Source organism: Neoarius graeffei, chromosome 7 (assembly GCF_027579695.1).
Source record: "Neoarius graeffei isolate fNeoGra1 chromosome 7, fNeoGra1.pri, whole genome shotgun sequence".
Taxonomy (NCBI): Eukaryota; Metazoa; Chordata; class Actinopteri; order Siluriformes; family Ariidae; genus Neoarius; species Neoarius graeffei.
Genome location: NC_083575.1, coordinates 94595189 through 94620188, shown reverse-complemented (window position 1 = coordinate 94620188; position 25000 = coordinate 94595189). Strand labels below are relative to the sequence as shown.

At 39.6% G+C, this 25000-nt stretch overlaps 2 protein-coding genes across 2 annotated transcripts in view; both read right to left on the bottom strand.

Annotated features, from left to right (window-relative positions):
* The window catches only part of LOC132888951 (uncharacterized), a 31529-nt gene extending 18389 nt beyond the window's left edge, over positions 1 to 13140 (bottom strand). Inside the window, exon 1 of the mRNA XM_060925036.1 lies at positions 13110 to 13140. Coding sequence (XP_060781019.1) covers positions 13110 to 13140 — 31 coding nt within the window. The remainder of the gene's footprint in view (positions 1 to 13109) is intronic.
* tenm3 (teneurin transmembrane protein 3) overlaps positions 1 to 25000 on the bottom strand; it is an 813838-nt gene that overhangs the window by 739376 nt on the left and 49462 nt on the right. The window lies entirely within an intron of this gene.

Sequence of the window (25000 nt, the reverse complement as noted above, 5' to 3'; positions counted from 1 at the left end):
ATCTCTGACCATTATTCTCTTATCTTTACTACAGCGCTCGAGTGTAAGGAGGAAGTGTGGAGTGCTGGCGCAGATCGGATCAGCTCGGATTTGGGAATTTCCTAGATCCCTATCGTGTTTTTTTTTTTGACATCTATTAGAGTTGAATGTTTTGCTCAGACCTGGCAACCCTGAATGCAGGGTTTATTTATTTCTGCATCTGTAACATCTCATTCCTGAAACAATCTTCCATTAAAGATTAAAGACAAAGTAAAAATCTTCCCTCTTTATTTTACTCTGAACGCGCTCTGCCCCTGCACTGTGAGACAGGAAGTTGCATCATCTGGATTTTCTTGAAGATGATGATGAGAAGAAAACTCGCGTCTCTGCGCTCTTTATGATTGTTGTGATGAGAAAAGTGGAACACTGTCACACAAATTACAGACCAAAAGTACGTGATTAACTGTATTAATTAAAACACGTTAATGATAAGAATGTTTAGAACGTCCTCAAGGGGAATTTAACTCCGTGTGTTTCTTAATTCTGTGGTCAAAATCTCAACTCTGACTCGCACAAGAGGAAAAAAACGTGACAAATTCATTCTGACTGATTATTCAAAAACTTTTACACTGCAGTCGTGGAACAGGAGAGAAAATGGAGAGAGAGAGAGAGAGAGAGAGAGAGAGAATGAGACAGAGAGAGCGCGAGATAGAGAGAGACAGACGGAGAGAGAGACATGCAAAGAACGAGACAGAGATAGATAGACAGAGAAAGAGACACAAACACAGAGACAGACAGAAAAAGAAAGAAACAGAGAGCGAGAGACAGAGCGAGAGACAGAAAGAGAGAGAGAGATAAGACTTTATTAATCCTGAGGGAAATTCTTGTGCCAGAAGTCACTCTAAAACAAAACAGTACAAGTTGAAGTACAACAGTATGAAAGAGAGAGAGAGAGAGAGAGAGAGAGAGAAAATGGGAGACAGAGAGAGACAGAAAGAGAGAGGGAGGTGTGTATGGTGTGGAAGTTTCCTCAGAGCTCGATCAGACTAAACAGAAGCTCCAGCTCTTGCTCGTCCGCTTGGTTAAATCTCAGAGTGCCTGTGTTCGCCGACGCCTCGCTCTCCGAATCAACACCGCACTCGTCCTTGATCCCGAAACAAACAACAAATGTTGCCGAACCGGAGGCAGCATCGCACTCACACATCCCCAGATTGTTATTTTCTGTCCCCCCACCCAGCGATTTCACACACACACACCATCTGGTCACCTCGCATCTTCAGATCCGTCGACGATTCAGCGACAAGAGACGCGCTTTTTATTTTCCTTTCTTTTATTTTTGAAAAAATCTGGAGAGACCGAGAACAAGGACCGAGGAGAAGCAGACATGTCACACACACATGCTTGTGGTGCATTGGAGAAAGCAGCCCTCTCATTTCCCACAATCCCACAGGGCCCGTATCAGAGAACCGGCTCCCCTCAACTCTCCCGGCTGAAAAAAAATGAAATAAAACCTCCCTAAACTAATCAAACCTGAGACAGAACGGCGATTACGGACCGAGCCCAATAAATGATGTAATAAAAACAGACTGCATTGTTTTGTTTTTTTTTTATAAGCGTCTGATGCAAACAGATCATCACGCACCTCCCTGCGCTTTCGTTTTCTCTCGTCTCGTCTCACATTCCCTTTATTCTCTCCAACACACATGTTCACTCATTCTGTCCTGGCGCACAATTTATTATTTTATTTTCTCTGACCAGAAATCGTGTTGATTAAAAAAACTCAACAAAAGTTTGGGGTCTGGAATTTCTTGCTTTAATTTCCGACTAAGCTGCTAAAGTGCGAATGATAAATAAGTTCTGAATAATGCACACATTTTATTTAATACTGTGACAATGGAACGAGACGGGGGTGGGGGGGGAGTGGGGGTGGAATATTCTGAGGGAAAAAAAATCCAAAATTAAAGTCATAAATTTATAAGAAGAAAAAAAAAAACTTGGATATTCTCTGAGATTGTAAAGTCATACACTCGGGAGAGAAAAAAAAAAGATTCCTTGACCAAAAAAACTCCCACTATTTTTCTTTTTGAGTTTTGTTTCTCATAATTCTGTGACTTTTTTCCTCAGAAATTTTGTGACTTTTGTGTCTCGTTAATGTTGTGACTTTTTCTCAAATTTGTGACTTTTTTCATCAGAAATTTGTGGCCTTTAATTGTTTCTCATACATTTTCTTAAATTTGTGAATTATTCTTTTTAAACTTGTGACTTTTTTCCATAGAAATTTGTGACCTTTGCTTCTCAGAAATTTGTGACTTTTTCCCTCAGAAAGCTGTGACATTTTTGTGATAAATTTGTGACTTTTTCTCCCCTTAGAAATCTGTGACTTTTCCCCTGACATCTGACCTTTTCCCCCCTCAGGAATCTGTGACTTTTTTGTTGTAAATCTGTGACTTTCCCCCTCAGAAATCTGTGACTTTTTCCCCCTCAGAAATCTGTGACTTTTTTGTTGTAAATCTGTGACTTTTCCCCTCAGAAATGTGACTTTTCCCCTCAGAAATCTGTGACTTTTTTTGTTGTTATAAATCTGTGACTTTTCCCCTCAGAAATCTGACTTTTTCGTTGTAAATCTGTGAATTTTTTGTTGTAAATCTGTGATTTTCCCCTCAGAAATGTGACTTTTCCACTCAGAAATCTGTGACTTTTTTTTTTGTTATCAATCTGTGACTTTTCCCCTCAGAAATCTGTGACTTTTTCGTTGTAAATCTGTGAATTTTTTGTTGTAAATTTGTGACTTTCCCCTTCAGAAATGTGACTTTTCCCCTCAGAAATCTGTGAATTTTTTTGTTGTAAATCTGTGACTTTTCCCCTCAGAAATCTGTGACTTTTTCGTTGTAAATCTGTGAATTTTTTATTGTAAATCTGTGACTTCTCCCCTCAGGAATCTGACCTTTTCCCCCCTCAGAAATCTGCAACTTTTTTGTTGTAAATCTGTGACTTTCCCCCTCAGAAATCTGTGACTTTTTTCCTCCTCAGGAATCTGTGACTTTTTTGTTGTAAGTCTGTGACTTTTCTCCTCAGAAATGTGACTTTTCCCCTCAGAAATCTGTGACTTTTTTTATTGTTGTTGTTGTTATAAATCTGTGACTTTTCCCCTCAGAAATCTGTGACTTTTTCGTTGTAAATCTGTGAATTTTTTGTTGTAAATTTGTGACTTTCCCCCTCAGAAATGTGACTTTTCCCCCTCAGAAATCTGTGAATTTTTTGTTATAAATCTGTGACTTTTCCCCTCAGAAATCTGTGACTTTTTCGTTGTATATCTGTGAATTTTTTGTTGTAAATTTGTGACTTTCCCCCTCAGAAATGTGACTTTTCCCCTCAGAAATCTGGTGAATTTTTTGTTGTAAATTTGTGACTTTCCCCCCTCAGAAATGTGACTTTTCCCCTCAGAAATCTGTGAATTTTTTGTTATAAATCTGTGACTTTTCCCCTCAGAAATCTGTGACTTTTTCGTTGTATATCTGTGAATTTTTTGTTGTAAATCTGTGACTTCTCCCCTCAGGAATCTGCAACTTTTTTGTTGTAAATTTGTGACTTTCCCCCTCAGAAATGTGACTTTTCCCCTCAGGAATCTGTGACTTTTTTGTTGTAAATCTGTGACTTTTCCGCTCAGGAATCTGTGACTTTTTTGTTGTAAATCTGTGAATTTTTTGTTGTAAATTTGTGACTTTTCCCCTCAGGAATCTGACCTTTTCCCCCCTCAGAAATCTGCGACTTTTTTGTTGTAAATCTGTGACTTTTCCCCTCAGGAATCTGCGACTTTATTTCTCCTACATTGTGACTTTTTTCATAAATTTGTGACTTTATTTGCAAATTTGTGACTTTAATCTCAGAAACTGAGTTTTTCCTCAGAATATGACCCCCCATCAACTCCATCATGTTTATTTTCCTCTACAATGGCCCTAATACGGCATCATATCACACACTTCACGTTTTATAAAACTCTTAAATCTTGGAAGTGTGTCACTAAACTGGTGGCGATTAGCTTCTCTTACTTCTTTTCACTTCTTAGTTACATGTACATTAGCGCTAATATCAGACACAATATTCTTCGGCTGATCAATGACAATTTGTGCCTGCAAGTTTGCTGAATTCTGGATTGTGATTGGTCAGCTTTAAAGGTGCTGATTAATGTTCTATAACAGCAGCATGAGGGGCGGCACGGTGGTGTAGTGGTTAGCGCTGTCGCCTCACAGCAAGAAGGTCTGGGTTCGAGCCCCGTGGCCGGCGAGGGCCTTTCTGTGTGGAGTTTGCATGTTCTCCCCGTGTCCGCGTGGGTTTCCTCCGGGTGCTCCGGTTTCCCCCACAGTCCAAAGACATGCAGGTTAGGTTAACTGGTGACTCTAAATTGAGCGTAGGTGTGAATGTGAGTGTGAATGGTTGTCTGTGTCTATGTGTCAGCCCTGTGATGACCTGGCAACTTGTCCAGGGTGTACCCCGCCTTTCACCCGTAGTCAGCTGGGATAGGATCCAGCTCGCTCGCGACCCTGTAGAACAGGATAAAGCGGCTACAGATAATGAGATGAGATGAGAACAGCAGCATGACAGTAGCGCAGGTTTATATTATTTTATATTAACAGACTCACTCTTATACGATATCGCTTTTATAGCAACAGCTCAATCACAGGGACTTGTACATAAACGTGTACTCGATGTGCTGAAGTTTTATAGAAGGAGACGCTCATTTCATACATGTGGAAGAAGTCTCCAGTGTCAGTGCTTTGTAAAATTTTAACTTTTCTGACATCTAAACCTTTTTTTGTTGTTTCTCAGTAACATATAAAGTGCCTTATTAACGTCGAGAGAGAGAGAGAGAGAGACTGCTGAAGGAGGGGCTGTTTATAGCTGCTATAATACAAGCAACTTGTTTTGTCGATGTTTAATGCTGAACATAGCTGTAAACAGATAAAAATATGTAAATGATGTATAAAAAATGGCAAGTTGCTGTGGTGTAAAAGGAATAAAAAACTCTACAATACATGCTGTTCTAGAACAATAACCAACTTTAGCGTAACCATGCTACACTGTTGATTATTTTCCGATAACTGCATGCCCTGAAGTGGTTTATTTCTCACTCTGCGGCGCGGTACGAGCAGAACGCACTGAAATACCGCTGTTTATTTTGCAGACACTCATCACATTACACTTTTAATCAGATTTGTCAGGGTGAAGCTCCCCATGTGTTTATTATAAGTGTTTAAACAAGTGTGTGTGTGTGTGTGTGTGTGTGTGTGTGTGTGTGTGTGTGTGTGTGTGTGTGTGTGTGTGAGAGAGAGACAGTGAGATCGGTGCTTTAGAAAGTCAGGTGTCGTATATGTATATAATCTGATGTAGGTCGATTTGACGAGTCAGATCTCATCTGCATTCATTAACGTCAACAGCTTCAGAAGGAAGAATGCAAATGAAGCGTCTTACCAGTCTTTAAACGTGTTATCGTGTGCGCGCGCGTGTGTGTGTGTGTGATCTTCCAGAACGATCTCCAGATGATTCACACGTTACAGAAAATGCTAATCATTTTATTAAAAAAAAAAAAAAACACACAAAAAACAAAAACAAATAATGAGCCACGGATGAATTTGATGATCGAGCGAGAGAAGAGTGTAAACATGTTTGTGTCGTCCTTCAGGCCTGGCGCTGGGCTTATCCCCTACTTTGGGTGTTTTAAAATAAACCCTGGGGTCAGAGGTCAAAACTCCATCCAGGAGGAAAAAGAAAAAAGATAAAAAAAAAAAAAAAGCTAAACAGTGTGTGAAAGGATGTCTGTTCGGCCAGAGTGTTTAAACCAGAATATTTCATTCTGGCATTTATTATGGCTTCTCGTATTAAATTAGGCCGAGAGCAACGACTATTTTCCAGCGGGATTGGATAAACACGGAGAACAAATTGGCAGCGAGAGGTACGGAGGGAAACGCTGCACGTTCCTGAGCACGAGTATCTCATCTTCTGTTAAAGGAAAAAAGAAACACACCACCTGTAATAAACAGACAGTAATGATGACCGTCTCATGATGACGCCTCATGATTTTTCCTGTACTATTCATCTGAGACACACACACACACACACACACTCACACTCTTCCTCGGAAAGAGATTAAATAAATATGCTAAGCAATTAAAAGTACAACCATAAACAGTGAGTTCAGTCAACTTTAAAACATGAAGTTCAGTCTGAAATCAACTTTAAATGAGTTTGAAGTTATTTAAAGACACACCAGGCAGCAATATTTCAGGGCAATTAACAGACTGTTTACGATACTGTACTAATGCAGGAGGGAGCGTTACAGGAAGTCCTCTGTGAGAAGGCGGAGCGTGGGTGTGTTGCAGCTGTTCTGAACGAGGCTCTTGTTAAAGTTTTTTCATTATTTTATTAAGCATTCGTTTACTGGACGCTGATCTATGTGGGTCCGTGACATCGAGGAAAGAGACACTAAAGTGAAATATCAACACAAACGTTACAGTCGAGATAACAGTCCTGTTTCAGGAATCTCATTATCTCATTATCTGTAGCCGCTTTATCCTGTTCTACAGGGTCGCGGGCGAGCTGGAGCCTATCCCAGCTGACTACGGGCGAAAGGCGGGGTACACCCTGGACAAGTCGCCAGGTCATCACAGGGCTGACACATAGACACAGACAACCATTCACACTCACATTCACACCTACGGTCAATTTATGCCGCTTTTCCACTACAAACGCGGCTGAGTCGGGCTGAGCCGTGCCGTGCTGAGTCGAGCTGAGCGGGGCTGTTGGAGTTGCATTTCGACTACAACCGCGCTGAACCGTGCTGGCTGGAAGTGGGTGGACACATTGGGTGGAGTTAGCGAAAGTGGGTGGACGTCAGGTGATGTCGTTAAGCAGCGCAAACAGTGACATCAGTGAGCTTTTAAGCGGTAGTCTCACGACCCGAATAGTAAACAATAAACATGGAGGACATGGAGTCGTTAGTGTTGCTGGTCTTGGTGCTGTGGCTTGTTGTCACCGACAACGCCGACAGATACTGGCAAGAGCGTATAGATGAGGCGAGGCGCATAAGGCTTCAGAAATTCTCGGAATTCGTAATTATTCTCCTTCCGGGTTTGCGGTGTTTACAGATCCCAGTGTGCTCGCGGGGCGTGTGTGGGCATGTGAGGACACTCCTCCTCACCAATCAGTGCACAGGGGAGTGTCTCCTCACGCCCCCAGCCTCACTCGGCACGGTTTGGCTCGCTTCAGCCCCACTCCAAAACGGTGCGAGTTTTAGGGGCTAAGCAGGGCTGAAGCGAGCTGAGTCGTGCTGGTTTTTGGTAGTCGAAACGCGAGCCGTGTCGGGCTGAAGTGAGCTGAAAAAGGGTAGTGGAAAAGGGCCATTAGAGTCACCAGTTAACCTAACCTGCATGTCTTTGGACTGTGGGGGAAACCGGAGCACCCGGAGGAAACCCACGCGGACACGGGGAGAACATGCAAACTCCACACAGAAAGGCCCTCGCCGGCCCCGGGGCTCGAACCCGGACCTTCTTGCTGTGAGGCGACAGCGCTAACCACTACACCACCGTGCCGCCTGTTTCAGGAATAATAACAAATAATATCTAAAATACTACTGAGCAGCAATACACTACTTTTGCTCACTGTTTCATTCCAACAAAAACAATTATTATTATTATTATTATTATTATTATTATTATTATTATGAATAATCATCAGGCATTGATTCACATAAAATATTGTTCACATTATAAATCTGTTCATGTGTTAACTGTGTATTTAATATGATTTATTCACGTTCCTCATCATTATCATCATTCTTCTTCTTCTTATTATTATTATTATTATTATAGCGTCAATTTTTTTTTCTGGAAAAAAATTCTTTATTTAAAAGTAATTATAAATACAAATGAATGAAAACATGAAAAAGGGATAAATAAGAAAGATAAGTGACTGGCCAAACAAACAAACAAAATTTTGCAGTGTCTTAACATGGATTGATGATGATGATGATGATTATTATTATTATTATTATTATTATTACCTTCAAGAAAGAAAATAACTAAATAAGCAAAAAAAAACATAAGTAAACAAACAAACAAACAAACAAACAAACAAACAAACATAAATCAGGTACCAGGGCTTAACTATTCATATCTTAATATTTCAAATTATTTCAAATTCATATTATTCATTAAGCTATCTGTCCATCTTAAACACAATTAATTAAATAATTGAATAAATAATTAAATAAAGAACAATCTAAATAAATAATTATATAAAAAATAAGGAAGCTATTAGTACCGAGCAATTCATAGGACTTTTACACAGTCATTAATCTCTCTCAACGTTGATCTGAATAAATAAATAAATAAATAAATAAAAAGATGCTAGTATGCGACAAGTCACAGTACTTTAATACGTTCATCCGTCCCTTTACTTTCCGTCCTGTCTGTATTTCTAACACTGCAGCTCTAATTTATTTTTATTTTCCGTTTCTCCATCAGCGTTAATTTCTCCTGTCCACCTGATCACATGCCTCAGCGCTGTTACTGTATCCACACCATGACAGAGTTGTGACTTTCCAAGGTTATCATCAATCACACTACGTCTGAAACACCAACATGTAACGAGACAGATGGTCACGAGAGCACTGCGTGCGCTAAAATAATCTTGACGCAAAACACAGACGCGTTCACTCGCTCACGCACACATCTGCGGATTATAATTAACTCACCCGGCAACCCTGAGACGAGGTCAGAGCAGGGTTTTTTTTATGACTGGTGTTTGAGTGCAGGATCTGACGCTGTTATCATCACTTCAGATGCCTTCGCTACCAAACGCTGATTTAATTTATCATCATTTGACTTCACGCTGATGAAGACGACACTGACTCTTACACTGCACGAGTATTCATCCCTCTTCAACTGTTCCACGATGGGTTACATCCTGGAACTGTGATGCTACCACCACCATGCTTCACAGCGGGGATGGTGAGTTTGTGTAGATTCAAGTCGACGAGGAACGACTGTTTATCGCCGCTATGAACGCGAGTGAGAACTGAGGAACTTACTCGGATGCTCCGTGGATGTTCCACAACATCACGGTGCTTTTTGTAAGTACCTGTAAACGATTAAAGTATTCCTATTTTTTTCTTGACTTCATACACTCACTGGCCACTTTATTAGGAACACCTGTACAACTGTTTGATGCGGTTCTCAGATCAGCCGATGCATAAAATCACGCAGATACAAATCAACAGCTTCAGCTAATTAATCTTCACAATGTTCAAACATCAGAACGGGGAAAAGGTGTGATCTTAAAGTGTGACTTTCATTCACTGTGGCGTGGGTGCTGGTTTGAGCCAGATGAGTATTTTTGGTTTGAGTATGTCAGAAACTGCTGATCTCCTCCTGGGGTTTTCACACACAACAGTCTCTAGACTTTACACAGAATGGCGTGAAAACCCAAAAACATCGAATGAGTGAGCAACAGTTCTGTGGGTGGAAAAAACAAACAAACGCCTTGCTGATAAGAGAGGTCCGAGGAAAATGGACAGATTCATGGTTCGAGCGTTTTTGCCAGGAAGGATATAGTAACTCATATAATCACTCTTTACAATTGTGGTGAGCAGAAAAGCATCTCGGCATGTAACAGAAAGAGAAGAGCACATTGGATTCCACTCCTGCAGCCAAGAACAGGGATCTTACACTACATTCACACTGCAGGCTGAAGTGACTCAAATCCGATCTTTTCGCCCATATGTGACCTGTATCCGATCTTTTATTGACAATATGAACGACACAGATCCGATTTTTTCAAATCCGACTCAGGCCGTTTGGATATGTGGTCCTAATTCCGATTCCTATCCGCTCTTTTCATATGCGACTTCAGTCTGAACCGCCAGGTCGCATTCATCCGACTTACACGTCATCAACAAGCCACAAACGTCACGATTCTGCGCTGAAGTAGGCGGCGGGTCTCTCAAAAAAAGTTACAACAACATGGCGCATGACATCAGTGCGAGGGACGCTTCGGGCTGTGAAGGTTCTGAATCTTCTCAATGGAAGGAAGCAGAGGTTAGGGAGCTGATTTCCATTTGGGGGGATGCAGCTATTCAAGCTAGATTGGATGGGTCATACCGCAACCGGTACATAGGAAACTTTAGGTTACTTCCGTAAACACTGGCCATGCTCACTGCGTGTGACGTCGTCGTATCCTGCAATGCGCATGCGGAACACTTTTAGGTCGCTTTTCGTTCATACTGAGGATCACATACAAGTCGCATATATTTGTTAATGTGAACGACCTCACAAAAAAATCGGATTTCACAAAAAAATCGGAATTGAGCATTAAGCCTTGCAGTGTGAACGTAGTGTTAGAATCAACAACAAGTTCCTATTAAAGTGGCCGCTGCGTGAATTTTTACTCCATCATGGCATTTCAAAGCAAAATATCTGACTTTACCCGTTTTGTGACTGGATTATTTTAGCAGGGGGCATCGCTCATACTCTCATACTTTATTTTTATTTTATTTAACACATCTCCCTCAGCAACCAGGCAGAAATAAAATGACCACAGGCACAGGAATTGATCGGAGATTGGCCGATCTGGCTGGAAATAAAATCCCATCTGTGGAAGAGGAAATTACCCCAGAACCACATGTACCTTTAATCTGATCCGGATATGGGTTTTTATTCCAGTACTTTCTGCAGAACGTCCTTTATTACTTATCCCTAAGAAGTCGGAGGAATTGGATTGGCTAAAATCCCAGAATATGACACACACTTTCAAATTAAAGCAAACCAATCATAGTGCACAGTACCTTTTAACCCTTTGATGCAAAACATGGGTCAAAAGTGACCCGGCTGAGTTTTTATCTTCTATGTCTTTGCAATAAATGAATTCCATCATTCAGTATTCAAGGTATTCCTCAATTAACTTGTTTTTGATCATCATACATCCTTATTTTATTTTTTTTCCTTTCTTACTTTTTGAATAAAAACCCTTTTTGTATCACGACCCTTCTAATGCACAACATGGGTCAAAAACGACCTGCATTCATTTTCCAGGTTATTTCATGTATGGCTGAGTGTTTCTATGATATACTTTTGAAATAAATTCATTTTGTCATTTACTTTTCCAAATACGCAGTAAATATCTTGGTTTTGTTAAGCACAAATCATCATTTTTATTTTTAAGTTATGAACAAGCACAACTTTTGTAACTCTACATCAAGTTTACACACATGGGTCAGAACCGACCCGCACGCATTTACTCCAGCGTTTGGTGGGAACTGTGAATTGTGCTTGTGTCAGACATTTCACAGCTCAGCACAGCGCCCTTTGCCCATCTAATACATGTAAGGAATGTTTTTCAATTGTTCTAACATTATCTTAGAAAAAAATTGATGATGTTTAGGTTACCTTGAGAGTGAGTAGATTACTTGTCAGAAAGTTACAAGTAATTACTATTAGCTACCGAGCTGTTGACATATTCTACTTTAGTTAGCTAATTTTATTGTAGTTGGCTTAGCTAACGACATAGTTAATAAATAAATAACTGGCCCCATTCACTGCTAAAGTAATTACTTGAAACAAATTATTATTATAGTATTAAGACATTTAATTTTAAATCACACTTGGATGACCCATGTGTAGTAATATAAAAGTATTTTTGTTCATAAAGTAGGAAAGAAAAAAATAAATTTATGATTTGTGGTAATTAAAAACAAGATATTTAAAGAATACATGGAATATTCAATCATAAAATAAATTGATTTCAAACGATAGAGCAAAGAAAAACTCAGTCAGCATGAAATAACCTGGAAAATGAATGCGGGTCATTTTTGACCCATGTTGTGCATTAGAAGGGGTGCGCATATGTTTTGTATCAAAGGGTTAACTAGCCGAGGGAGAAAGAACGGGGAAAAAAAGCTGTCTGTTTCCAGTGGCATCCAATCACACACATTCCTGCAACAACAATCAACAACCGTCTTCAAGTGCTCAAGCAGAAATATAAATAAAAGACTCTTAATTTAACTTGAGCAGCATGTCACCAAGTAATCAAGTCCCAGATTTTTCTATTTTATCCACCACTGATTAACTACGTAGAAACGATGAAGGTGAAACATCTGAATGGTTTGAAATAAAGTCAGGAGTGAAGTAAGGATATGTTATGCCAGGATTTCTATTCCTTCTGGTCGTAGACTGAATTATGAGAAGAACAACAGCAGACAAACCCAGAGGGATCAGATGGAATTTTAACACCATTCGAGAAGATCTTGACTTTGTAGATGACATAGCGCTGTTATCATCCAAATTTAGTGACCTTGATGAAACAACTCAGAAACTTACAGCCGAGGCTGCGAGATTTGGGATGAAAATCAATCCTAAAAACGTAAGACCCTAAGATCCCACCAAGCAAAGAGCATCATCATCATCATCATCATATTCCCTTTGTGGAGTGTCCTCCTTAGGGTGCTTCTGTCTTAGTAGGAAGAATCCTGATTTATCCATCATTATATCTTATCTGTTCTGTGTCTAAACCCAAAAGTTTTTCAAATTTTGACTACTTAGAAGATCTTGTGTTGAACGGTAGTTGTTTTGGGAGTTCATCGTTGCCCATACGACGTGTGTGCAATATCTCTTAACTGCTGTTTATGGCAGAACAGTTTAATGGGAAGGGTCTTTGTTTTCTCACATAGGTCCACATTAGATCTTTCAAAGCTCCAGTCTATCTCTCCCTCGATATCTTTATCTTGATGATTATTTCTATGGGGTGCACTTTTGCGCTTAAATCCACCTTTTGCCATTTTACGGAGGAGGCCGTGCCGTTCAACTTCAGTTTTACTCCTTTCTCGTGCATTTAACTGTCACGCCTGTACACTGTACAACAGCCTTGATCGAACACATGCTGTGAGGAACTTTACTCTTGTTGATTGATAGATGGATGCGATGGTCAGTGTTTTAGCTCGTTCCATTTTTGAAAAGCGGCTCCAATCCTAGTACCAACGAAGGCAGAATTGTCACCAGACTTCATGATGGTATATCCAAGGTATTTAAAGCTACAGACATTTTTGATCTTGTTATCACCAAGACAAATGAGACACTCCTTACTTTTCACCTCCTCATCCACATTAAGGGCCATCGTCTCCGTCCTAACGTAAGACATTTGCAATCTGAAGTGAGTGAAAGTGTTGTCATAAATCTGCAGAACATTTTGAAGCTCCTCAATGGACTCTGCAAAAATAGCTAGGTCATCAGCATATAGAAGTTTTCTCATCTCATCTCTCATCTCATTATCTGTAGCCGCTTTATCCTGTTCTACAGGGTCGCGGGCAAGCTGGAGCCTATCCCAGCTGACTACGGGCGAAAGGCGGGGTACACCCTGGACAAGTCGCCAGGTCATCACAGGGCTGACACATAGACACAGACAACCATTCACACTCACATTCACACCTACGCTCAATTTAGAGTCACCAGTTAACCTAACCTGCATGTCTTTGGACTGTGGGGGAAACCGGAGCACCCGGAGGAAACCCACGCGGACACGGGGAGAACATGCAAACTCCAGGGGGCGTCGTGGCTCGGGTGGATGGGGCGCCATGCCATGGGTCCGGGGACCCGGGTTCGGTTCCGGCCCGAGGTCATTTCCTGATCCCTCCCCATCTCTCTCTCCCGCTCGTTTCCTGTCTCTACACTGTCCTATCCAATAAAGGTGAAAAAAGCCCCCCCCCAAAAAAAAAAAAAGAACATGCAAACTCCGCACAGAAAGGCCCTCGCCGGCCACGGGGCTCGAACCCGGACCTTCTTGCTGTGAGGCGACAGCGCTAACCACTACACCACCGTGCCACCCTATAGAGGTTTTGTTATCCGACAAATCAACTTCGCAAATTATAGCAACTTGTTTTATTTTGTCAGAAATGAGAGAGAGAGAGAGAGAGAGAGAGACTGATTATCAGTGTCAACAATGCAAAAGTAGAGAACGTAGACAAATGTATAGATCTTAGAGCAGTGATGGACAAAGAAGGAGGAGGTAATAGTGATATACAGCATAGACTGCAGAAAGCACGAGGGGCATTCCATCGCTTAAGGAATGTATGGACAACAAGAGGGACTGGAAGAGAAACAAAAAATACGTCTTTATAAATCATTAGTAAAGCCTGTAGGATGTGAGACACGGAAGATCACTAAAGCTGAAGAAAAGAAACTCAACATGTTCCAACATCAGTGCCTAAGAAAGTTACTCAAAATTAGATGGCAAAGTAAAACATCACACAAGAAAATAAATGAAATTGCAAAAACAAGAAACATCAGCTGTGAGATAAGGAGAAGAAGGTGGACATGGCTAGGACACATTTTGAGACACAAGAAGGACAACAACAGTATTGTGGCACTCGGATGGGCTCCGGAAGGGAAAAGAGCTAGAGGTCGGCCCAAAATGACATGAAGAAGAACAACGGAAAGACAGAGGAACCATCAATGATGGCCTAGTTGGGATGTGGCAGGACTGCAACACAAGACAGAAGGGGTTGGTCAGCCAGCGTGGAGGCCTTATGGGACGGAGAGAATTAAGGTTAAGGTAAGGATTAACGAGAAACTGATATAAAAAAAAGTACAAAAAGGTATTTAACTAACCAACTAACTAACTAACTAACTAACTATTGTAACTAACAAATAAATAAGCAAGCAAGCTAAAAAAAAAAAACAATGCTAGTGTTGGCAGGTCACTGTGGTATATAAGGAACGAAACACTTCAAGACGTGCGGTTATCGGAAAATAATCAACTCTGCCCCAATATTTAACAGTTATTCCACAAAATCGAGTCGTACATGAGCTGATAGCCGACGAGGCACGTAGCACCGAGATTGAGTGGACTAACTGTTTTAATCTATCCACATTCACTGGATTTTGAGAAATAGAGCATTTTTATTATTATTTTTTTTGCAAATTCAATAAATAAAAACTTTACACAAAATGTCCGACAAAATAATTTCCGCTTAGAATGTAAACAAACTGGCGAAATGACAGGAGCAATTTGTGAAAAATGTGATGATGATAGTAATAATTCTTGAAAAACTAAAAATAGATACGCTCTTACCATCAAATAATTTTATTCCATATTTTGTTGCTTTTTTATTTTGTATTTTTTTGGGTTTTGTTTTCGAGTTTTTATTTTATCCTCTGTTGGTTCAGCAACACACTCCGCCATTTTGGTTTTCTTCTTTAGGTTTTTTTTTTGGTGGTTGGCAAACCACCTTAAAGGTGCAATACTGCCACCGACTGGGCTGGAGTGTGGAACAGGAGATATTAAGGGGGTGGGAAAAAAAAAACCTTTCTTTTAGCCTTTTCTCATCTCATCTCATTATCTCTAGCCGCTTTGTCCTGTTCTACAGGGTCGCAGGCGAGCTGGAGCCTATCCCAGCTGACTACGGGCGAAAGGCGGGGTTCACCCTGGACAAGTCGCCAGGTCATCACAGGGCTGACACATAGACACAGACAACCATTCACACTCACATTCACACCTACGCTCAATTTAGAGTCACCAGTTAACCTAACCTGCATGTCTTTGGACTGTGGGGGAAACCGGAGCACCCGGAGGAAACCCACGCGGACACGGGGAGAACATGCAAACTCCACACAGAAAGGCCCTCGCCGGCCACGGGGCTCGAACCCGGACCTTCTTGCTGTGAGGCGACAGCGCTAACCACTACACCACCGTGCCGCCCCTTTAGCCTTTTCTGTTTCTTTTAAATACTTGATAACAAAGTGATATATGTGACTTGATGCGTGCCGCCATTTTGTTGTTCTCTACTCACGGTATATGAGCTGATATCCTAGTAGTAGAGTAGCCAATCAGAACGCACAACTGCTCATATCCAGTGAATGTGGACAGAACATCATGTTTTATTCCTAACTTTTCCAACATTATGTCCGTTCTCAGAGGTTTTCTTCTAATAGAAAACCTTTCTGACATTCTGCACCAATAATGACCTGATTTATAAGCGAGAGTGTTCAGTAATAAACTCAATAATTCCTTGATGTCACTCCTGGGCTCCTGCTGAATCCTCGAACGCGATACATCATCACTGTAACTGATTACAGCTTTACACACTTCGAATAAAGCCGTCCAACCCATCCACCAACACATCGTCTGCTGAGCAAAATAATATTTATTACTATTACACCTGAAGTGCATTTATAAATATACACCTGTGTGTTCAGAGACCCATCACACAGTGTATAACACACTTCAGTGCTACTTAAACTGTTGACTCGCATGCACTTCAGTACTTTTTAGTTATATTACACTTAAAATAAAGGCACCTCAACATTTTTAATATCATAAAGCTAAAAAATGAATTTACGTTTCCTTTTTTCAAATGAAACAGGAACAATTAAGTACAACCCTCAGATGAGAATTCCTTCTGTTAATTTCCTGAACGGAGATGGAGACTGACCGGGAACTGAACACGGACATGTTCTTCAGGAAACCGGAACGACGTGTGCTGGAATTAAGTGAAATTAAAAGAGGGAAAGTTGAGGATGCTTTGTGAAAACCATCTGGAAAATATGTAGAGGATAAAAAAACAATAAAAATATAAAAAATAGTTTTAGCCACTGCTGTGGACAAATATGTTAAATTCAATTATATAATCAAATTGTAAACAAAAATAAATAAATAAAAAAACAACTCATATTTAAGTGTGAAAATTGTCTTATAATAGAATGTGACAAAAAAAAAAAAAAAGCCACAGCTTTCTGCAAATGAAGCGCCAATTTCTCATGTGGGGCTGGGCATTATTTATTTATTGATTTTATATTTATTTATTTATTTATTTATTTTTTCGGCATGGCCGGGGAACTTGCATTAAAGGAGAACTGAAGTCATTTTTAAACTTGCTTTATGTCTTAATTAACGTGTTATTTAATTACGTTTTCGGTTTTAGTAACCTTATATTGTGACTCGTATTGGCAACTAATTGCAGTTAAATATTATACTTATCGGCCTGTTCGGTTTTTAGCCGTGTTGAATTTAGTTCGTTTGGTTCACGGCAGGCGTCGCTTATCCGCGCGATCTTCACGAGACTTGTGCGAGACTTCGAAACGTGAAGAAGTGTCAGCCAGGTGTCAGTGCCACTATTTTGAAAACTGTTTTCCAAACGAAATATTGCACAAAAACGAGTTTAAATGACGATTACTGCCGACTTTTTTCAAACTTTCCTGATTGCTATCAAAACAAACAAAACTTCCGGCTTGATTACATCAGCATTTGAAAGAGGGCGCGCGCGGCTTTTTTTGCGGTCGCGCTGAAAGAAATAAAATTAAAAGTCTCAAATTTGATTGAATAAAAGGCAGCGGCAAAGAAGAAAGTATTCAGCCTTGATTTAAAAAAAAAGAACTGAAAGCTGCAGGTACTTTGTATTGATTAATGTGTGAAATGCGCTCAGTATAATATGGATTTATCACAAAAACACACGCATGTGTTTATTATTTTGAAACCCACCAGCCGACTGATCTGGCACGTTTTAATTGTGCGACAGTAATGATGTAAATACCAGCGCGACAGACTAGTGTCCGAAAGCGTTTTTTCATTTTACCAATGAGCTCACTGTATAGTCCTCTATATAGTAATTCCCTATATAGGGAGTAGGGAGTAGTGAACGAGTGAGTGATTTCAGACACAGGGAATGTTGGCAGATGTTGGTGACTTTGACTTCCGCTGTACATTTTACTTCCGTCCTATGATGTCTCGCACAGGTCTCAACGAATCTCGTTTATGGCCGTCGCTTTGACATACAGACTGATATATTACAGAGCATATTTCAAACACTCATAACTTGCTATAGCAGCAACAAAATTGCGATCAAACATGCATTCCGATATTTAATAAAATGAGATAAATAGAATTTTGATAATAAAAAATTGCCTTCAGTTCTCCTTTAATATTCTTGAGGAAAATACTACCGATTAGTTAGGGTTAGTTTTTTTTTAATCACAGCATAGCTCACTCAGAGTGTTGAATGTCCATTCTATAAATCATAACGTCATTATTTTGTTTGCTATTTGCTATAGAAATAAATAAATTGACTGTTTTGTTATGTGTAGATATGTAGATCTTTTAAAAGACGTTTATTATGTTGAAATCAATAAATATACCAAAACAGAGAGGATATTACACAGTGGCATGAAGATATGAAGTTTATCTTCGAGTGATGAATGGAGATATCATGAGTGAGCGAAGTGACCAAGTGAAAATATTTTCAACACCAGTAGATACACTTCATATCGTTGTGCCATCGTGTAATGTTCTTTATATTATATTGACACCTCCACAAACACACACACAAAACAAAAAACTTAAGTCAATGAAAAGAATTTTAATTTGGAACAGGTTCACCATTTTGACAGCACACGTCTAGTCAGCAGGAAAACACTGAGAATGACATAATCGGAGTGAAATATCAGGAATTATTATCCATACAGGACACTTCTCCGATAGAATAAAAACGTGTTCTATTCCCTTCTAGCGGGTTTCATTCATTTGGTTTGACAGCATGCAATATTGTAAGCATATCGCATATCCTACGTGTATTAAGTCACTCTACCCAATGGAGAATGAGCGTTGAATATGGTTTACGATATTGCACGGTTGTCAAGGCAACATGTCGTCACATGTCCGAGCTGATGCGAATATCCAATAAGAAAGTTTTCTGCTGAGCATGTGCACAACCATTTCTTTGTTTGCCAGGAAAGAGAAAGATGCGCCGAACACCCACAAGGCTATGAAAACTTCATTAGATATTCTTCACGCATATTTACAAGAGAAAAACATACCAATGGACATAAAAAAAAACTGGAAAAGAGACACATCAGAGACATAAAACTTCCATGCTAGCGAGTGAGCGACTGTGACAATTTGTAAACAAACATGTCCGCCAGGTTTACTTCCGTTGAATTCGGAAGATTTTGAGAGAATTTTGAAAGAGAAAGATGCGTTGAACACCTCAAAGGAATGTGAATGAATAATAATAATAATAATAATAATAATAATATTGGCTTTTTTCGTGGTCTATCAGATATATTCCATTCAGCTACTCGTCTTCGACTCGTTCAGTATCATGCTCGCTGAATGGAATATATCTGATAGACCATGAAAAAAAGCCAGACGATATTATTTAAACATGTCACTCAGATCCGCGATGGATTTCGTATGAAAAATGTGAGTTTTTCAACACGAGAAGATAAACTTCATATCTTCAAGCCAACGTGTGATTTTTATTATGTTTTTTATTATATCGACATTCACAAACAAAAATTCCCCAAATTTATCAAAACATCAATTTATCATCGATTTCCTCACGAGTCACAGATAGAGGTTTATGTCCCGGTTTTGGTTCTCCATGTCCCGGATGGAGCTCGGATGAAAAATACCAGTGGTGTATTATATGTCCCAGTAAAACACTCACGTCTGTATGTAATATCTAATAAATATAAACCTGTGATTTGGAGTCTGAGCTGCTGTTCTAGGAAACTAATCAACACCTTCTGATTTCTGAAATTGGAAAATATCTGTGTACTTCTGAACCCTGTTCATGCTGATCCTAATAAGTACAACCTCATTTACGAATTAGAAGAAATCATACTTTATTAGATCTGTAGAACTGTGGAACTCTTTGCCATCTCGCGTTAAACCCCTTGATTTATTGTCGATGTTCAAATCTCAAATCACCTTCCTGATATTTATCGATCAAAACGAGTAACTTATAGCCATCAACGTTAGCGTCGAATGAAAATGTAATTATATTGATTGATTCGTTTTGATTTTCCTTATTTATATCATTAATCCACCAAAATCGTTCAAGTTTTAGTCCCTGGTTTTGAACGCAGAGCCTTCCTTCGTCACGTCGATCGAATTCACCTTTCTTTCTCATCCAGTGATAATATTGTACAGTTTCTGTGTCTGACTTCATTTTTATACGTCTCATGTTTATCCTTCTGACCAATCAGAACCCAGAATTCAACTCTGTTATTGTGATATATTTAAATTAATTAAAACAATATGGCCCATATAATATAGTAGTTATGTCTTGCATTGGACCGGTTGATGGAAAATAATGCACAGAAATAGATACCTGAATGGCTGTAATCTGCTTTTTGTTCATTTTAAAGAATAACAGAAGATCATTTTTGGCCGGTTTTGACAGCGTGAGTTTAAGCCGTGTGTTAAGATGCTGAGAAAAGCGGTTTTGAAAATCAACTTTGAGTCCAGAACGCTAGTTTGTGTGAGGATAGGCCTGCTGTCAGTTATTCTACAGACACACGCTGGATCTGGGGGCGGAGTTCTGTGAAGATGGGCGGAAATAGGAGTAAATAAATAAACAAATAAATCGATAGATAGAATGTCAAACCCACTTACTGAAAAGTTAGACACCTAATGCATCTTAAAAAATAAAGGATTCTACAAATATTTTAAATATACTCATGGGTGCACAGACTCAAAACTAAAGTACGAGTTCAAGTAATTCAACATAATGTAAATTTGTGAACAGTCTTTTTAAACAATACACTTACAAGAGAATTAAATGTTCTACAGTTTCCGTGTGTTTCTGTTTCAGTGAAGAAAAACATTCACTCAGCTGGACTTCCTTACAGCACACTGAAGCACAGTGCTTTAAACATACTTCAAATATTCAGTATTTAATGTATACATTTTTAAATGTATTTTTAATATTTTTATCAATTAAGTATGCTTTTTATGCACCGAAATACGTTTGTTTTTCCACGAGCGACGGCGTACGGTCGCAGCGAGATCTTGTGTGAGCCGCGAGTCCGTTTCTCTTCAAAGCCACACAATTCATCAGTCATGCTGTAGCGGCTCCTCACCTAACGCGATTAAGACGACGTGCTGTCCCGCCGCAGATACTGATGAAGCAGACAGAGGGAGAGAGTGAGAGATGTGGGAGGAGGGAACCGGCCATGGGAGCAGAAATTAAATTTGGATAATGGAGTACATCCATTTGAGGCGCTTTGGTGAAAACAAAGGGGATGAGCACGATGAGCGAGCAGGAAGTTGAGAGAGAGAGAGAGAGAGAGGGAAAATGATAATGACCTCCGGAGAGTGGATGACTGAGTATCGGCTTCAATCCAACCTGCCACATCACGTCCTGTTCAATCCCATCACTGCTCACGCTGCGCCAAACCATCAGGTGCGATAATTAATATCAATGTTCATTCAGGTAGCGTTTGACCTTATGACCTTCAGGTTGTGTTTTAGAAAAAAAAAGGCCCCATTAGCAAAGTACAGTATATTTATGACACTAATCATGGACTTGAATAAGATATTTTATCATTTATTACTCGCACTGTGGAAGGAATGGCATCTATAGTCATTTTTGGTTTAATTTAAATATGTTGGTTCGTGAATACTTAATATTCATGAGCTATTTGCATGAGCATGATGGAGGGGGGGGTGTAAATAAATAATAAACCTGTCAGAACTGAGACATGAACTATGAAAATATTCCACTTAATATTTTTTAATAATTAAAAAAAAAAAAAAATATATATATATATATATATATATATATATATATATATATATATATATTTAAACTATTACAACTTTTGCTCTTAAAAGGAAATACATGAAGGATTGTTTTTAAATGTACAAATAAATATACAATATAAAATAAATCTACAAAAACATTTTATATAAAAATCATGCAGATTAAATCATAAAAATATAAATATTTTCCCACAATACAACGTGTGCATGTTTAACGATGTGGCAAGTATTTACCTTTAAAAATGTATTTTAAAAAATTATTCAATATTTTATTATTATTTTTTTTTTAGATTAGATAGAGGGGGCAGCACGGTGGTGTAGTGGTTAGCGCTGTCGCCTCACAGCAAGAAGGTCCTGGGTTCGAGCCCCAGGGCCGGCGAGGGCCTTTCTATGCGGAGTTTGCATGTTCTCCCCGTGTCCGCGTGGGTTTCCTCCGGGTGCTCCGGTTTCCCCCACAGTCCAAAGACATGCAGGTTAGGTTAACTGGTGACTCTAAATTGAGCGTAGGTGTGAATGTGAGTGTGAATGGTTGTCTGTGTCTATGTGTCAGCCCTGTGATGACCTGGCGACTTGTCCAGGGTGTACCCCGCCTTTCACCCGTAGTCAGCTGGGATAGGCTCCAGCTCGCCCGCGACCCTGTAGAACAGGATAAAGCGGCTAGAGATAATGAGATGAGATGAGATGAGATTAGATAGAGCTTTATTGATCCCTTTGGGCAGGTGCCCTCAGGGAAATTAAAATTCCAGTAGCATCATTACAGGATAAATAGAAAATAGAGAAAACTTCGAGATAAATTAAGTACAACCCCGATTCCAAAAAAGTTGGGACAAAGTACAAATTGTAAATAAAAACGGAATGCAATAATTTACAAATCTCAAAAACTGATATTGTATTCACAATAGAACATAGACAACATATCAAATGTCGAAAGTGAGACATTTTGAAATTTCATGCCAAATATTGGCTCATTTGAAATTTCATGACAGCAACACATCTCAAAAAAGTTGGGACAGGGGCAATAAGAGGCTGGAAAAGTTAAAGGTACAAAAAAGGAACAGCTGGAGGACCAAATTGCAACTCATTAGGTCAATTGGCAATAGGTCATTAACATGACTGGGTATAAAAAGAGCATCTTGGAGTGGCAGCAGCTCTCAGAAGTAAAGATGGGAAGAGGATCACCAATCCCCCTAATTCTGCACCGACAAATAGTGGAGCAATATCAGAAAGGAGTTCGACAGTGTAAAATTGCAAAGAGTTTGAACATATCATCATCTACAGTGCATAATATCATCAAAAGGTTCAGAGAATCTGGAAGAATCTCTGTGCGTAAGGGTCAAGGCCGGAAAACCATACTGGGTGCCCGTGATCTTCGGGCCCTTAGACGGCACTGCATCACATACAGGCATGCTTCTGTATTGGAAATCACAAAATGGGCTCAGGAATATTTCCAGAGAACATTATCTGTGAACACAATTCACTGTGCCATCCGCCGTTGCCAGCTAAAACTCTATAGTTCAAAGAAGAAGACGTATCTAAACATGATCCAGAAGCGCAGACGTCTTCTCTGGGCCAAGGCTCATTTAAAATGGACTGTGGCAAAGTGGAAAACTGTTCTGTGGTCAGACGAATCAAAATTTGAAGTTCTTTATGGAAATCAGGGACGCCGTGTCATTCGGACTAAAGAGGAGAAGGACAACCCGAGTTGTTATCAGCGCTCAGTTCAGAAGCCTGCATCTCTGATGGTATGGGGTTGCATTAGTGCGTGTGGCATGGGCAGCTTACACATCTGGAAAGACACCATCAATGCTGAAAGGTATATCCAGGTTCTAGAGCAACATATGCTCCCATCCAGACGACGTCTCTTTCAGGGAAGACCTTGCATTTTCCAACATGACAATGCCAAACCACATACTGCATCAATTACAGCATCATGGCTGCGTAGAAGAAGGGTCCGGGTACTGAACTGGCCAGCCTGCAGTCCAGATCTTTCACCCATAGAAAACATTTGGCGCATCATAAAACGGAAGATACGACAAAAAAGACCGAAGACAGTTGAGCAACTAGAATCCTACATTAGACAAGAATGGGTTAACATTCCTATCCCTAAACTTGAGCAACTTGTCTCCTCAGTCCCCAGACGTTTACAGACTGTTGTAAAGAGAAAAGGGGATGTCTCACAGTGGGAAACATGGCCTTGTCCCAACTTTTTTGAGATGTGTTGTTGTCATGAAATTTAAAATCACCTAATTTTTCTCTTTAAATGATACATTTTCTCAGTTTAAACATTTGATATGTCATCTATGTTCTATTCTGAATAAAATATGGAATTTTGAAACTTCCACATCATTGCATTCCGTTTTTATTTACAATTTGTACTTTGTCCCAACTTTTTTGGAGTCGGGGTTGTATTTACACATACAAATATTTTAAAAAAAGATATGAAAAAAGTCCAGCAGGAGTATATATTTGTAATCTGAAAAATATAAAGAATGAGAGTAAAAAAAGGACTGCACAAGGACTTGGTGAGGAAAAAAGATGCAAAATTAAATCACATGGATTCATTTCTAGAGTTTTCTAGATTTCCTAAGAATTAATATAAAGTAAATGCACTTTAACTAATCGAATTTAATTTTATAGATTGTTATTTTTTCAAATTTTATTTATTTATTTTTACAAATAAAGTAGGACATGTCAGCAAGTTGGTGAAAATGTCTCTCTTTTAAAATAATACGTATTAATATTTTCACAAAAGAAGGACCGGTGTCAGCAAGTCAGGGACAATGTTGTTCTTTCTTTCTAATGTGTTTCCTACAGAATCAGGTCATGTTCTATGCTTATAAAAATTCAAAAAGATAATTCGACATCATGTTGAGGATTAAATGCTCATGTAATCCTGTTTTGTAGTTTATTCACTCACACACACACACACACACACACACGAGATTTTAATGAGCTTCAGTCTTTCCTGTTAGAGACCTCATCGTCACAATGGCCGACGCAAAGTAATTAAAACATCAGTGTGTTTCTGTGTGCGTCTCTCTTTATTAGTTTGGGGGCTGAGGGACGCGGCGTCCTTCGGCTTCTGAGCAAAAATCAAGTTGCTCGATCACCACTTTACTGTTCTAAAGTCTGAACTTTAACGAGAGAAACAAACAGGGCATGCTGGAGTCTAAAGGGAGACAGAGAGAGAGAGAGAGAGAGAGAGAGAGAGAGAGAGAGGACATACTCCTGCACCTGAAGTGATGTGATGCAGAGCGAAGAAACACCACAATCATGAACACACCTGTGTATACGTCTCTAAAAATAAGACCGACATGATACAATAATGCTAAAAGCAGCTTACAGAATCAATAACGCCCACAGCATCTACAGCATTCACAGGGTCTCGTCTCTATAGCACCGATAGCGTCTGCAGCACCTTCATCGTCTACACAGTCTA